Source organism: Lynx rufus, unplaced genomic scaffold (assembly GCF_022079265.1).
Source record: "Lynx rufus isolate CCGP_SWC_20201006 ecotype Redwood Valley unplaced genomic scaffold, mLynRuf1.p SCAF_21, whole genome shotgun sequence".
NCBI classification, from domain to species: Eukaryota; Metazoa; Chordata; class Mammalia; order Carnivora; family Felidae; genus Lynx; species Lynx rufus.
Window position 1 is genome coordinate 26,587,227 of NW_025814836.1, and position 16,685 is coordinate 26,603,911.

Sequence of the window (16,685 nt, forward strand, 5' to 3'; positions counted from 1 at the left end):
TATATGCTGGTAGAGAGAACAGTATTAATCAATATTTTAGGGGCATCAGTGTGTTTATGTGTGTCTCACCCCTTTTAGAATACAACTGACTTGACATCCCACTGCTCAGAGATAACCATTATCCACATATTTATAGCTATTTTTATGCATTCATAGATACATATGATTTTAATAGCATTTTATAACATTTTATTTAATAAATAAGATGACCGGTTTTAATATCAACAAATATACATCTAGGAATCATACGTGATGATTGTAATGTTCCCCATTGGACAAGTGGATGACAGTTTTGCAATCTGTGAGTGTAGATTTTACAGTCCGCTCTTGTCGAACATCCAAGGTTCTCCTGTTTTCCCCTCTTTAAAAAAAAAAAAATTTTTATGTTTATTTATTTTTGACAGAGAGAGAGAGAGAGACAGAGCACCAGCGGGGGAGGGGCAGAGAGAGAGGGAGATACAGAATCTGAAACAGGCTCCAGGCTCTGAGCTGTCAGCACAGGGCCCGACGCGGAGCTCGAACTCACAAACCGTGAGATCATGGCCTGAGCCAAAGTTGGGACGCTCAACCGACTGAGCCACCCAGACACCCCTCCTGTTTTCCCCTCTTATGGAAAGAGTCGCAGGGGCACCTGGATGGCTCAGTGGGTTAAGCCTCTGACTCTTGGTTTCGTCTCAGGTCATGATCTCACGGTTCGCGAGTTCGAGCCCCGCGTCGGGCTCTGTGCTGACCGCTCGGAGCCTGGGGCCTGCTTCGGATTCTGTGTCTCTCTCTCTCTCTCTCTCTGCGCCTCCCCCGCTGATGCTCTGTCTCTCTCTGTCTCTCAAAAAAGAAACGTTAAAAAATTTAAAAAAAAAGAAAAGAGTTACATGGGATTATTACAACAGGTACATGAAGAAATACATGTAAAGCACTCGGAAGAATTACTGCCATATGGTAAATGCTCCATGCTATGATCAACTCTAGTGTTTTCACCGTCCGTTTCCTCGGAGTCAGTTCTTGGAAGCAGAATCGCTAAGCAGAGATCACGTACAGTTTTGTAGGGTTTTGATAGCGTTCACCTAATTTTCTTGTAGAAAAACTGCCCCCACCCCCCCACCCCCGTAAGCAAATGAGACTGCTTATGTCGTAAGCATGGTCAACAGGGTATGCTATAGTTTCATCCTGGCCCATAGGATAGGTAAAAAATCATATCTTGTATGTATCCTGGTGAGATTCAGCACTTTTCGTTCGTGTATAAATTGGCCATTTATTGATTCTGAGTAGAGAACAGTATTGCTCATGTCCTTTCCCATTTTTCAGTTGGGGTGTTCATCTTTTTTCTTACTGAGTTGTAAGATATTTTTGTCCATGCTCTGTTGGAGTCTAATTTACTTTTTGCCTTTGAACTTATTTTCCTGGGGCTTGGCAAACACACGGTTTAACTGTTCTACTTAGATGGGAGTCCCCCTCTCCTGTTCACCCAGAGTGGTGGTGGCCAGGAATGGACTCTCACCCTAGCCTGGGCCTATCACGTTCTCCTCTGGAAATCTGGGAGTGCTACCAAAAGAGAATCAAGTAGTTGCTGTCTGTGAATAAATTTAGGGGCAGGTAAAGCCCGTGAGATATGTTTCGCCTTTTCTTGCATTGGGCTAGGAAGTGGCAAAAGTCAGGAATGGTAAATAACCATTGTTCCCCATCTCCAACTTAGCCCCACCCCCAGGACCCTCCTCCCTTACCCCCCCCCCCCCATGATTCAGTCTTTAAAGGGTTAATGTTTGGCACACCAGAGCCTCCCAAACCACCCAAACCACAGGTACCTTTCAGGTTACAGGCCTCAGTTCTGTTAGTCAGTACTCTATTTCAGTTTTTCAACATTCTGAACATCACTAACCCCTTCCCCCTGCCCGGATGCCCGCCCAGATTCCCAACACTGTCAGAAACTCTTGTCGCAGCCTCCGGTTGAGGCATCCCTCCTCTGCTGTTGAGGACACAAGCCAGGATAAACCCAGATGAGGACACCGGTTAGATCTGAGACTCGATTGTACAATCTGCAGTCACTGAACCGCTGAAAGGAGAGGTGGGTATGAAACCCGAAAGCAATGAGAAGTTCGTGGCTTCACTAAGCCCCTAACCATGCAAATCTCTTTCACTTCTGTTCCCTCCTCTCCTGCCCCGCAGCACTGCCTCAGACCTGGTCAGACTCCTGTCTCACCCCATCTGAGCATTCCTCCTCCAGACTCCTTTTCAGTGGCTCTTGCCCATGGCTTCCCGTTTAACTATGTGAGTGTCTCAGTGATTACCTTTGGGCCGTGACCCCCGGTAATCTGCATTATACTGACTGTGTATTGTTTATCTCCTCTGCTATATGGCCATCTCTTTAGCGCAGGGATCTTGCCATCAATGCCTCATCTGGTTTTTGGTTGACAGTAGGCCCTTAGAAAATAAATGCTCGCAGAGTTGAACTGACTCAAGTTCCAAACACCAAAACGATGACAGCAGTCAATGCAGATGTTTTCACAAAAGTCAGTGGGTTATAGACTGAATTGATTTGTGCCTTCGATGAAAGTCAGTAGCCCCGGAATTTTTCACACAATCCCACTAGTATCTGTGAAACAGTAAATGACTTTTTTTTTTTTCTTTCTGTATAACCAGACACCGTGGACCAGGAATCTCAGCACTTTCGCACCTTAGCTTGGCAGCTGGCAAAATAAATGAGCAGGGTGACCCCTCCCAGCGGAGCACATGATCGACCACAGCTGTTCATGTTTTTTAGCATGACTGCACCGGGACAGGGCTGAGAGCCACTGGGTGGAGCCCTGGGGAGAAAGCTTATGACATTTCCCCTATGATTTCAGAGAAGAAAAGGAAAAAAAAACCCTCTTTTTCTTGTGAGTTTCTGCTCCATGTCAACAGAAAATGTCATAGACTGTATACATATGGATGCATGCATGCGTGCCTCTGCTGGGGGAGAGAATTTACACAACAACGGTCCTGGGAGGGAAGGTGCTGCCTGCATTGTTAGGTAGCTGTCTACTCAGCAGCTGCCTCCTCTCGTCCCTTGATAACAGAATCCCGCTTTTATTTGGGGTGACAACATATACAGCTAGAAGACAGTCTCCCAGCATCCTTCGGGGGGCTAGGTTCCAGCCAATGAGATGTGAGCAGACACGTGTGGCTATCCACGCAGGCTGCTTAAAGGAAGCTAGCTCCCTAGAAAAGTGTGCCCCTTTGACCCTCCTTCCTTCCCCCTTCCCCTGGATGAAAGTCATCCTAACGCAGGTGCTCCAGGGGCCATCCCAGCACTTGCCGTGAACTTGAGGGTAGAAACCAGCAGCCAGTATCACGGAGCAGGGTAAGAAAGAGGCTGGGTGCCCGATGACCGAGGTACACTACCAGCCCTAGACGCTTCTGCGAAAGAACAATGAAACAGTTAACAACAAAGCCCTCTGTCTTGTTTCAGCCACTTTACGAGAAACTCAGTTTTCTGTTATATGCAGCCTACCACGGATCCAATCCTATCCAAGCGGGATATGCTAGTTTGCCAGGGCCGCTGTACCAGAGTAGAGCGGATCAGGTGGCTTAAACAACAGGACTTTTTTTTCTCACTGCTCTGGAGGCCAGAAGTCCCCGGTGGAGGTGTTGGCAGGATTGGTTTCTTCTGAGACCTCTCTCCTTGGCTTGTAGAGCGCCACCTTCTTCCTGTGTCTTCACATGATCTCTACCCTGTAGGATTATGATCAAATTTCCTTTCTTTTTCTTTTTGTTTTCCAATTTTTTTAGTGTTTGTTTATTTTTGAGAAAAAGAAACACAGAGTGTGAGTAGGGGAGGAGTGAGAGGGAGACACAGAATCTGAAGCAGGCTCCAGGCTCTGAACTCTCAGCACAGAGCCCCACAAGGGGATCACGAGATCATGGACCACGAGATCATGACCTGGGCCGAAGGGAGACACTTAACCGACTGAGCCACCCAGACGACCCCCAAATTTCCTCTTCTTAAAAAAGACGGCATACTGGGACCAATCTTTGCAACCTCTTGTTAACTTAATTACCTCGATAGCACCCCTATCTCCAAATACAGTCACATTTTGAGGTACTGGGATTAGGATTTCAACATATGAAATCTGGGGGAGATACAATTCAGCCCATAACGTAAGGCATGAATAAAGAGGTTTACTGTGGCTATTTTTTTTCTTTTGGTAATAGAAAAATTGGGAAGAAGTGTCCATCAGTAGGGTAATAGAGAAATAAACTATCGCAAATATGCTATGCCGAAGCATAAAGCAAGTTCGCGTTATATTGCTAAGTGAAAACACTTAAGGAGTCAAAATGTTTACCAATATGTACACTCTGTTGCCATAGACCTACATATAACAAGATTTATATGAAACACATTTCAAGAGACATTTTCATGTTTAAAAATGTACAGGAAAATGTATACAATATGTGACAAACGGCTTGATTGGAGGCCAGTTGTGGGGTGGAGCAGAACGTTTGGAACGTTGTACAACGTGTGACTATCTTACAAGTACAGTGTCTTTTTTCATGTTTTTACATAATTAACAATTTAAAAGAAACATCAGCAGGTCGCGCCATTTAAAACTCGTGTGATTCGAAAGCATCTCTGTCCACGCTCTTTTTAAGTAAGAAACAAACAAACAAAAAGATCCAGCTTTAAAATGCATTAGCCAGAGCCTACAGTATTAGGTTAAAATCAGACAAAATACTGAAGCTGTCTTAAAAATGAAAAGCGATGCGTTTAAGTCTTATTCGCGTTCCAGAGATGACAGGGATCCTGAAAGCTGGTGGCGCCGAATCCTGTGCCCAAGAGCAGAGCAGCGGGCCCCGTCCATCCGTGACCTGAAAAGGCAGAGCCACCTGCCACTCACTACTTGGTAAGCGGCTGCAGGAAGGGAGAAGAAGCGCCCGACAGGCTACGATGGTTTTCCCGGAGCCCAGGCAGCTCCCAGAACTTCCCCTCCAGTTCCTTCCGCAGGCCAGAAACGGAGGCCCCTCGAGGCGCTGTCTGGGGGCTCCTGGAGGCCCCGAGGGGTCTTGTGGATGGATGAGACTTCCGCCAGCAAACCAGCGGGCGCGGCGGCGGCGACCAGGCCGGGGGCGGAGAGCCTTATCTGGACCGCGGGAGGGGGCGGGGCGGAGCCAAGATGGCGCAGGGGCGGGGCCTCTGGAGGAGAGTACGAGGTGGGGCCTGGTAGGCCGGCGCGGGCCAGGAGGCGGACCCAGGGGCGTGGCCTGTGGCCCGGCCGACGCGGGACGGGAGGCGGGTACGAGGCGGGACCTGGTAGGGCCGCGCGGGGCAGGGGCGGGGCCGGAAGGAGAGCCCGGGGGCGGGGCGTGGTAACTGGCGCGGGCCGGGAGGCGGGCCAAGGGGTGTGGCCTATGGCCGGGCCGACGCGAGCCCGGAAGCGGGTACGAGGCGGGGACTGGTAGGTCTGCGTGACGCGGGGGCGGGGCAGGGGGGGTGGGGTCGGAACGATAGCCCGGGGGCGGGGCGTGGTAAGGCCGTGAGGGCGGCGGGGGCGGGCTCGGGGGCGGGGTCTACGGTGGGGCTGACGCGGGCCCGGAGGCGGGCACGAGGCGGGGCGTGGTGGGCCGGCGCGGCCCGGGAGGCGGGGCCGGAGGGGGTTGGGGCTGGAGTGGGGCGTGGTAGGTCGGCGCGGGCCGGGAGGCGGGGTCGGAAGGAGAACCCGGGGGCGGGGTCCGCGGCGCGCGCAAGCGTGATCTCCGCGGTGGCGCGGCGAAGATGGCGGCCTCCGGTTGGGTGCGCGCGGCCCTGGTCCTTCTCTGCGCCTCTGACCTGCTGCTGCCGCCGCTGCCGCCGAGGGCCTGCGCTGCCGAGGGCGCGGCCGGGACGCCCGGGGAGGCCAGCCCGCCTCCGCGGAAGAAGAAGAAGGATATTCGCGACTACAACGATGCGGACATGGCGCGTCTGCTGGAGCAGTGGGAGGTCCGCGCGCGCGCACCCGCCGGCTGCTCTCGGTCCCGGGCCCCGCTCCCGCTGACCTCCGGCCCCTCTGCACGGGCGCCCTCCACACCCCGTCTCGGTGTCGCCCTCTCTGCCCGCCCCAGCCTCACCCCAGTGCCCCCTTGCTCCCTTCCGGGGCCTCGCCCTACTTTCTCGGCGCCCTGGTGGTCAGTGAGCCCGGCTCGTGGGGAGGGGGACCTTTTGCACGCTGCTCCTCGAGGCTGGGCTGAGCGGGCGGGTGAGGGGTACACAGCGAGGGTCATCTCCCCTTTATACTGGTTCTCCCGTCTTCTGGACCAGAAGCGTCCAGACTCCTCGTTCCAGTATATTCCTTGCTGAGGGTTTTGTAATTTGGGGAGTGGGGGTGGGGGAGGTCAAAAGCTGGTGCTCACATTTCGTTTAAAGGAGCAGAGACTTGTTTTTGTGAGAGTAGGTTTTTTGGTTTGTTACCTGAGTGCTCTGGAGTGTGTGATAAGGTTTTTAGATGAGGTTCACTGAAGGAAAACTCGTGCCTTTTTTCCCTTGCAAAAGTGGTTGAATGGTCCTGGCTCATTTGCAGAGCTGGTGGAGTGGAGTCCGAAACTTGGGTTCTTTTTTAAAGTTTGTGTATTTTGAGAGAGAGAAAAGAGAGCATGAGTGGGTTAGGAGCAGAAAGAGGGGGAGAGAGAATCCCAGCAGTGCAGAGCATGAGGCGAGGCTGGACCTCAAGGAGCCCTGAGATCGTGACCTCAGCGGAGTTCAAGAGTCAGCCGCTTAACCGACTAAGCCACCCAGGCGCCCCGAGAAACTTGGGTTCTGCTGGCCGTGTAACCTTGGGCAATTCCCGTTTCCGCTCTGGGCTTCAGGTTCCTTATCTGCAAAATGAGGTTTTACCCGATGATGCCTTCCCAGGCTGGTGTCTTCTTACTTTGTGGTTACCTCCGTGTGCGTGCCTCACTTGATAGAGACTTTCAGACGGGAGTTTAAAATACCATCTGATGAATTTGACTAGGAGAAAGCAGACTTGTACTTCCATGCGTATCCGCAGCTGATGGCAAGATGGGGGTAGCTATGAGTGTGCACGGGGTAGATATGAATGTGCACACTGCTAATGAAGAGGGAACGTCTCGCAGCAGCTCCTTCCCTGTTTACTGTCTTCCTTGTAATCGCCCATCTGTTTATGGTCTAGCTATTGAAGTGTCTGATTCCCTAAAGTAAGAGCGCTGTCTCTTGAGGAAATAATACCTTGAAGTACTAAGTTAGAAACGGAGATGAACAAGGGATCCGACCATCAGGAACAGCAGTGACGGTACAAACAACCATAATACAAAGTAAGAATTGCGGAGTACTGTGGGAAGAAGGTGCGGTGGGACTTTCAGAGGGTTCCAGGGAGCACAGGGCATCTGGCTAGAGGCAGGGGCGATGTGGAGAAGGGCAGCAGGAGCTGGGTCGGGGTGGGGGGGGGCGGTGCAAGGCCAGGCTTGGCAGCTAGACTGGCTGGGTTCAAACCACTTGTGACTTTGATGGTGAAAGTCTCCTTACCCACAAAACAGAGGCGTTCGCAATGCCCACCTCAGAGTAGTTTGAGGATTAGCTGAGGAAACCTGGGAAGAACCTGGGATAGCGCCACTCTGATGGCAAGCCGTGCTGGTAGGAATAGTTCGGTTAGCTGGAGAAGGCCGCGTTTGAAGCAAGGTAGTGAGCGGTCCGGGTGGGAAGGTTGATGCGAACCAGGCTGCGCTGGGCCTCCAGTGTTCTGGGGTCTTCGCTTAATTTAGAAGACAATACACGGGCCCTGATGAGTTTGAAAAGCTGTGTGACCCAAATACTGCCATAATGGAACGCTTCCGTGTGATCGTTCATACCTTGGGACTGACACGCGTGTTCCCTCGCTCGTGTCCCCTCCGCGTGCAGATGGTTTTTACAGCTCAGAGCCCGGCATCAGGGTCATTTCCCGCTGTTGGTTTTCTCATTAGACATATTAAGCATTTCCCCAGGTTACTGCACGGCCTTCGTAACGCTTTGAGAGGGTTCAGAGCGTGCCCCGGAGTGAGGTTCCAGCTGTGGTGGGGGTTCTTGAATCGTGAGCTATCATGATTAGAAAAATTGGTCAGCAAAATTTAGGATGGGTGGGCAGAGAGAGACTCCGAAGGCAGAAACAACTTCGTAGTTAATACTTACTCAGTTTTTGTTTTGTAACAGGACTGCCCTGGGCATGAACACTCCTTTAATGCTCTCACCCTGCTTTCTAGATGATGACTTTTGAAGCCCAGAGAGGTTGAGTAACTTGCCCCACGTCATACAGCATATAAGCTGAATTCCGAATTTCGTCATTTGACTCTCAAGCCTATTCTTTTCACCATTTTACTGCCTGGCCGTGCACCCTGGTGAGCCGAAGTACGAGTGCAAGGTGATGGGAGGGCCTGCATGAGCTGGAGTCTCCTGGATCAGAGTGGAGGGGGGAATGTGAGAGAGTGTGCTCAACTTGGTAGCTGGCGGTTGTGTGACCAGGCAGGAGACTGCATGATGTGCCGAAGGCACAGGGGTTTTGAACCCCACCTTACTGCTTGTAAGTGTGACCCTCATCTTCCTTAACCATGAAGCCGGACAACCTCCCCCTTTGCAGGGTGCCGTGCAGACCAGGTGAGCTAACATTTGCACACCGTCCACAAATGTGAGTGCCCTTCCCCGGTAGCAGTGATTTTTTCTGTGGGAGAGCTTTTTTGTGAGAAACAGTACTTCCTCCCCCAGGGGGCGATCCCTAAATCCCCCCCGCCCTACCTCCTTCCCACTGGTGTGAGAATCATTCTTCCATTGAGCCTCCCGGGTCAAGTGGGGCAGAACGGGAACCCTTTCCTCTGTGTTAGGTTTCATGCTGAGTCCCAGGTGGTGTAGGAAAACCGAAGGCAGTCTTTCATTCTACACGCCGGCAAGGGGCAGGTGGGGGGCGGGTCCCAGAGCCAGAAATGTGGGTTCGCTCTCTAGTGTTGGTGTCACCCCTGCTAGCATGTGACCTCGAGTAAGTTATTTTCTTCTCCGAGGCTCATCCCCCTCATCTATTCAGTGGGGGCCTCGCAGGGCTGTCCTGAAGGTTGGGCGCATGGCAGCCAGTGTTAGCATCAAGGAGCACAGGAGGGAGGAAGAAAAGGGTCTGCAGAAAGAGTCCGGCTTTGTAACTGTTGAATGTGACCAGCAGCCAAGGAGAAGCAGGGAAGAAGCCGGGAAGCTGGTTGAAAATGCCTGGAGGCAGGGTCGGGCTGTGTCTGAGGAATGCCTGACCTGTGACAGTCCCACCCCCGCCCAGGGGTAGAGGCTTGATTGCTGCAGGCTAGAGAAAGTGATGAGAACATATCAGATTGCCCAGGGGAGAAGCCGAGGGGCATGGGAGGAAGTAAGTAGAACCCGACTGTCGGCCACGTGGGGTACTGTTCCTCCCCCTCCCCTCCCCCCTTTTTGGTAACTGATACGCACACAAAAACCTAGAAGGTGGAATTCAAGTTGTTTGAAACAATCCTTACCCTTGCTGTTTGCACTAGACTTCTGAGCAATTATGTTTTCATTGAAAAGAGATGCTATGTGTGACCTACGGAGTTAACTTCGTGACCATTAGTGAAGTCAGTGTGAAAAATACAAATATTCTAGGTTATTGAGCCAGCTCGAAGTCTGAAGGTGTTTTAAGAAGCGATAGCACATGTTAGGGAGGAATAAAACGGAGATGGAGACAGCCTGTGAATTCGGCGACCAGGAGGTCCTACGTCATCTCCACAGCTGGTTGCGGGTCTGATCATTCGGTGTTTATGGCCTGCCTTTATGTCACTGAGCCCCCCAGACCCTAGGAGGGAGATGCTGTCCCCCCCTACCCCGTTATAGGTGGTTTTCCAACCTGCCCAAGACCCTCTGACTGCACAGCACGTGCCTCTGTGTGCCGGTCGCCATGGACTCTTAAAGCAAAATGAGGAAGAAACGGGTCGGTAGAGAGAGTGGCAGAGATGAGAAGCTCTATGCATCGTGTGTAGTCACTGTTGGGGCCGTGGGGCCAGCTGGTTCTGCTTTTCTGTTTAAATTTTTTTTTTTTTTCAACGTTTATTTTTTTTTATTTTTGGGACAGAGAGAGACAGAGCATGAACGGGGGAGGGGCAGAGAGAGAGGGAGACACAGAATCGGAAACAGGCTCCAGGCTCTGAGCCATCAGCCCAGAGCCCGACGCGGGGCTCGAACTCACGGACCGCGAGATCGTGACCTGGCTGAAGTCGGACGCTTAACCGACTGCGCCACCCAGGCGCCCCTGCTTTTCTGTTTAAAGATGAGGAAACAGGCCCAGGGGAGGAGGGAGTCCCGGCGGCCGCGGTCAGCCGGCTAGTTAGGTGGGGCTCACGCAAGGTCCCAGGTCTGATGCAAACGTGGGGCACCTTCAGGCACCGCTGTACGAGTTCCTGTGCTCGCCTTTCATTAGGCGCGTTTTAATAGACTGTCGACGTCCTCGCCAGTTTGTCAAGAGGACCGAGTAAGAGAGAGATACGGGCTCTTCGTGTCATTTTAGGTTAGTCGTTTATCGGGGTGTTTGATAACCGCTTTATTGAGAGAATTCACACGCCCGACAGTTCACCCATTCAAAGTGTACGTTTCCGTGGTGTTTTCAGAGGGGCGTGCCGCCGTCACCACTGTCAATTTTAGAACATGTTCGTCATCCCAGAAGGAGACTCTCGTCTCGGTCGCCCTCCCCCACTTCCCCTGACCCTCCAGCCTGTGGCCGGCAGCCACTAATCTCTGTTCTGTTCTGGACGCTTCATGCCAGCCGTCTCGCACGTCGGGGTCTTTTGCGTGCGGCTTCTTTCACTTGCCATAGTGTTTCCAAGGACCGCCCGTTTGGTGACTTCTCTCGGTACGTCGTTTCTTTTTGTGGCTGGAATTATTAGGCTTTTCTCCGAGGAACTCTGATTCTTAAATATTTGTATTTATCGCTCTGCCTGCCTACCTGTGAAGAATCACGTGGTCCTTCGGCCACCACAGGGCATCGTCTTCCTCCTGTAGTTCTGCCCCTAAGTGAAGAACCGGGTGTCATTGTCCCTAACGTATTTCCTCCTTGGCTCCAGCCTGGAAGTCGCAGATGGTAGCGTCACAATTGCTTGTTCACACGACTGCAGAAAACGAAGCCTGCTAACTAGAGTTGAGTGAGTAGTTCAGGTTGTTTTATTAAAAATTATTTTTAATGTCTATTTTTGAGAGAGCGAGAGAGACAGAGCACGGGCAGGGGAGGGGCAGAGAGAGAGGGAGACACAGAATCCGAAGCAGGCTCCAGTCTCAGCCGTCAGCACAGAGCCCGACGCGGGGCTTGAACCCACGAGCCGTGAGATCCTGACCTGAGCTGAAGCCGGAGGCTTAACCGACTGAGCCCCCCGGGCGCCCCAGACAGTTCTTATTTTTTAGTTGACGTTGATACACATGAAATGCAGATTTTAAGTATAGCGTGCAGGAGTTTGACCGGTGAGTATCTGTTGTCCGCACCCCCTGTCAAAGTAGAGACCATTTCTGTCATCTCAGAAGTTCCCTTGGGCCCCGTCCTAGTCAAACCCACCTCATCCCCCACCCAGAGGCTACCGCTGTTCCTAATTTCTTAATTGTGTCTCATCTCGAACTTTAAATAAGTTTATAGTGTTTCTGATTTTGTGCCTGGCTTCTGTCACTCAGTATGGTCCTTTTGAGGTTTGGGGCACACCGTCAGTGTTTTCTTCTTCATCGCTGTGTTGTGGTTTATGGTGGGACCAAACCAGAATGTGGCCGTATTTACAGGCCACCGTATCGGGTAGATTCTTTGAAGCCATCACACAGGGGCCTCGGGTATCGGTGACCCGGAATGACGACGGGTGGTAAGTCCTGCCTGAGACTCGGGCTTCACCTGAAGGTCAGGTAGAGGAGGACAGCTCCCGGGTCTCCTTTTCCTGTGCTGACGTGGGTCACCGCACCTGCGGGCACGCGCCGCCCTTCTCGCCTGCCCCGCTTGACAAGCACGTTTCTGATGATGCGTGACGCTGTGTTTTGTGTCCTCGTAGAAGGATGACGACATCGAAGAGGGGGACCTCCCGGAGCACAAAAGACCCTCGGCCCCTATCGACTTCTCCCAGATAGACCCGGGCAGGCCCGAGAGCATCCTGAAGATGACGAGGAAGGGGAAGACGCTCATGATGTTTGTCACTGTGTCCGGAAGCCCCACCGAGAAGGAGACGGAGGAGATCACCAGCCTCTGGCAGGGCAGCCTTTTCAACGCCAACTACGACGTGCAGAGGTGAGGCGGCGGCCCGCTGAGAAAATCGTAGGCGGTGCTGGGACTTTTCCCCAGCCTGGGGCGGGAGCCCTTTCTGGCGGTGCCTCCCTCGGGCCCAGGACCTTTCCTGCCTCGGGTTTCCTCTTTGACTCCTCTGTTTATCCCCGCCTTTGTTTTCTTTTTAAAGAAAAACGTTTATTATTGGTCAAGGCCCGTAAGTTTTTTTGCTTTTTTTTTTTTTTTTTTTTACACTATCTCATTTGATCGTAAAATTTTATATATCTTTATACCTTCAGCTATTTTTTTTCTGAGTGCAGCTGACAAACGGTCTATTAGTTTTGGGCGAACAACGTAGGGTTTGTCAGCTCCGTGTGCTCTGCTCCTTACACCTGTCACTCCCCCCCCCCCCCACCCCCCTGTCCCCACACAACACTAGTACAGTGTCAGTGACCTTATGTCTTGTGCCGGGCTGCATAACTTCTGTTTCATCTGAGGAAGACTGGGCAGGTGGTTGGCCTCTGGGGGCAGACTAGTCACAGCAGGACGGGGCGCGCCCCCCCCCCCCCCCCAGGAGAGGTTTCTCACCCCGGAGATCCTTCCGTGTGTGGCCGTGTTCACACGCTCGGACCAGACTGCTGACAGGTAACTGATCCGAGGTCGGGGGTCCGGTTTTCATAGCCCAGTACGATCCTGAGATGCAGTTTTTGAGAAGTTTCTCGTTCCTCCTCAATTCAGGGTCTTCACGCGTCTTAGTTTAGGAGATAGCAGTGACAGACAGACATGAAGGGGTACCGAGCACGACGCTCGGTGCTGTCGTCGGCCTGCGCGCAGGCCGAGGGGACCGGTCAGTGTGCCCCTCTCTGCGGGGTGGGCTGGGCGCGGCCCCCCAGGAGCGGAAGCTCCGTGCCCGCCGGCCACGCCGGGGCTCCACCCCGGGGCTCATCCCCTCTGCTCTGCCCCTTGGGGCCTGTTGAGTGTTGACACGCGAGGCGGATCCAGATCGTTCCCGGGGCTCTGCCTCCGAGGCTGGAGCCGAGGGGTTGCATGGTTCACTCGGCTCGGGTCGGGTCGTGCTCGTCACCGTCCGTAGCTACCGGGCCTCGAGGAGCGTAGCGTTTTGTTCTGTGTCGAAGTTGAAAGGAGTTGCTCCTCTTGGCGACGTGGCACAGGGCAGCTGTGCCCGTTTGCGCTTCACCCGCGTGTCCTGACCGCGTGTTTCTGTCAAGGTTCATCGTGGGGTCCGACCGTGCCATCTTCATGCTTCGGGACGGAAGCTACGCCTGGGAGATCAAGGACTTCTTGGTCAGTCAGGACAGGTGCGCCGATGTGACGCTGGAGGGGCAGGTGTACCCCGGCCGGGGAGGCGGCGGGGAGAAGAATAAAACCAAGCAGGAGAAGGGCAAGAAGAGGAAGGAGGGGGAGCCCAAGTCTCGGGCGAAGGAAGACAACCGAGCCGGGAGTAAGAGGGCGGAGCTGTAACGGGGCCTCCCCGGCCGCCTCGGGGGCGCCCCGGGCTCGGGCAGGGGCGGGAGCCACTCCCCGGGGAATCCTGCGCCCCGCGACCGGTGGGCGGTCCACGCCGGAGTTCCCGTTTAAGAGGCTTCGAGCGAGAAGACGGCGGCCTCGGTGTTAACGTTGGACTCTGACGCGTTCGCGGTTCCTGTAAAATCACTGTAAGTGGAAACGGTGGCCCTTCGTGTCCGGGGCGGCACTGGCTCCGGAGGCACCCCGCCCCCTCCCTGCCCTGGCTCCGCCCCGGGGGCCGCCGTGTCCCTGCCCCCCTCGTTTCCGCTAACCGGACGGCCGCCAGGTCCCAGTCGGCCGGACAGACGCCGTCCGTGGGACCGGGCCCCGCGGGCCGCAGACCCCGCCTCCGTGACCGCGAACTTCCGCCCTGGCGCAGGGCTCGGTGCCCGTCCGCGCCGCGCGTCGGGACGCGGGATGCGGCACCCCGCACGCGCGCGGTCACGTGGACATGCACCGTCCCGACTTTGAATTTGACTGGAATCCCCGCCGTCAGGGACACCTCCCGACAGCCGTCCGGTTTCGCGCGGTCTGTAGAGGCCGGGAGTTGTGCCTGTGTCCTGCTTGGGGCGGCCGTGCGGGCGGCGAGGGCTCAAACGTGCCATTTAATGTGACGACCGTCAGGGTGTGAATCGGGAGCCGGCGGCGTGTGACGGAAGACTCCGTAACCTCATCGTTTCTAAACGGTTTTTTTTGACAAAGTGCCTAAATCTGTGGTGTTTTGTATGGTACTAACGCGCCCTGTAATGTTCATGTGTCAGACCTGCCCTGCGTCCGAGTTACAGAATTTATATGCAGGTGTCATTTTTAAGGACTCACATTGTTTGTACAGAACTTCCCTCACAATTTTAACAGATTGAAAAGAGCACACGGACGTGGTTAGGAAACGTCACTGCTGCAGGAGGGTCCAGAGTGAAAAATCTGTGCCTACCCCTGCCACGGCCTTGTCTCAGTGCAACCTCCTGTTAATCTGTTTCCAAAAAAAAAAAAATTCACTTCCCGGCCTGCAGCCGTGTGTTTGTTGCGGCCTCACCCCGTGCACGAAGTGCACCCCCTCCTGTGTGGCTGGAGCTTAGCCCCTGCCCTGTCCTGGGGAGGGCCGTCTGTGCCCCCTGCCCGTCCTGAGGAGGGCACCCTGAGCGCCTGCCCTGTCCTGGGGAGGGCCGTCTGAGCCCCTGCCCTGTCCTGGGGAGGGCCGTCTACACCCTTGCACGCAGCCACGGTGGGGCAAGCGCTGTCCCTTGAGCATGTCGGCTCTCTGTCCTCTCTAGTCAGGATGGAGCAGGTGTCCTGATGGGACGGGCATGGCGCCCTTCACACGGTCCCGGGCCTTGTGTTTCCAGTTAGCAGCCTTCCGCATGGGGAAGTCCTAATCCCACCGCTTCCTGCGCAGGGTGCAGCCACGTCCCCCAGTGCTCGGAGCGTCTCTTACATGTGAGGCATTGCTGGGAGCCAGGGACGGCCCGGACGTGGGCCCAGGCGTCCTGAAACTTCGGGACCTGGTGGGAGAAGACAAAGACGCATCATGCACAAAGTGGCAACTGTTGGAAGACGTACACGTGCCTCGAGGTGGGGTGGAGGTGGGGGGAGCCTTGGGATGTCGGCAAGGCTGTCTCTGGGGCAGGAGCAGAGGAACGGTCTGTGTCAGGGCCCTGTGGTTAGAAGGAGCAGAGGGGGGCTGGGGGCACAGTGCAGCACCCGCCTGAAGAGGGAAGGAGGTGCGTGGGGTCTTGCGGGAATTTGGGGTGCCCTGAGGCGTTTTAAGCTGTGGTAGGCCGAGTGTGGGACACGATCCAGTTTGGACCAGGCTGCGCTGAAAAACTGATGGCGAGGGGCCCCCAGGGGGTGTGCGGGGCCAGCTGGGAGGGTGTTTTGGTCGCGGGCCACGGCTGCGGGTGGCCCAGATTAGCAGGGTGGGGGTGACCTCCGCCCCACAGCTGACCCGCGCCGTGCCTACCGGTAGACCCTTGAGTTTGCAGTTTTTGGCGTTTCGTTCCTACATACGGCTGCCCAAATATTTTGGTAAACTTTTGTTTATATCTCAAGGGCAGCTTCCCAGCAGTGGACTTGCCGGAACAAACAAAAGGTGACATCTTGGCACATACTGCCGACCTGCTGTCCCAGGTGGTTCCGTTACCTTGTCCCTTTGCCAACAGTAGATCTCAGATCCTCGCTGGTACCGGGCGTTGCACTTGGCCGGTCCACTAGATGCAAAAGCTTTGTTGGCTACCCCGAGGCCACCACGCTGGAGAGGCCCCGTGGAGACAGAGATGCCGGTGGCGGGTGGCGTCCGTGCCTGCCCAGCCCCCGCCGTGTCCAGCCCACGTGCACGTGTGTGAGCTTGGGCGCCTTCAAATGCTTCCGGCCGCAGCCTCCAAGGCCTCCTGGAGATGGCTGTCACCACCTGGCCCGCCAGCCTGCAGATTCACGAGCAAGGGAAGTGTGTTTAAGGGAGGTGGGGGGAGTGTATACACAGACACCCACCTACGGACGCAAGTTTACCTGTGCTCGTTCACGTTGCTTTTAATGTCCTGATCCAATACATTCGCGTGGTAGCTTTAACGATCAGCTGCGAAACACCAGCACGTCATTAGGGAGACGTCCTTGGCCCCTTGGTCCTCATGCCCTCTGGTTTTTGATGGTCACGCTGTTTTTAGTGCTTCTGGTGGTTTCCTTTATATACAGAGATATATATATCTGTATATCTATATCTATATATATATATGAGATATATATAGATATATATAGATCTATATGAGAGAGAGATATATATAGATATATATATAGATACATATGAGATATATATAGATATATATGAGAGAGAGAATTCAAAGCAGGCTCCGTGCTGCCATCGCAGAGCCCGCCTCGGGGCTTGAACACACGAACCTCGAGATCATGCCCTGAGCCGAGATCGAGTTGCGTAACCGACTGAGCCGCCCAGGCGCCCCTGTTTTT

General features: G+C 54.2%; 1 protein-coding gene across 1 annotated transcript; it reads left to right on the forward strand.

Annotated features, from left to right (window-relative positions):
• Positions 1-5,728: 5,728 nt before the first annotated feature.
• Positions 5,729-14,739, forward strand: MESD (mesoderm development LRP chaperone). Its single transcript, XM_047086565.1, has 3 exons — positions 5,729-5,947; positions 11,995-12,227; positions 13,433-14,739. The coding sequence occupies exons 1-3, from the start codon at positions 5,744-5,746 to the stop codon at positions 13,683-13,685; spliced, it is 690 nt and encodes a 229-aa protein (XP_046942521.1). The 5' UTR covers positions 5,729-5,743; the 3' UTR covers positions 13,686-14,739.
• Positions 14,740-16,685: the final 1,946 nt, after the last annotated feature.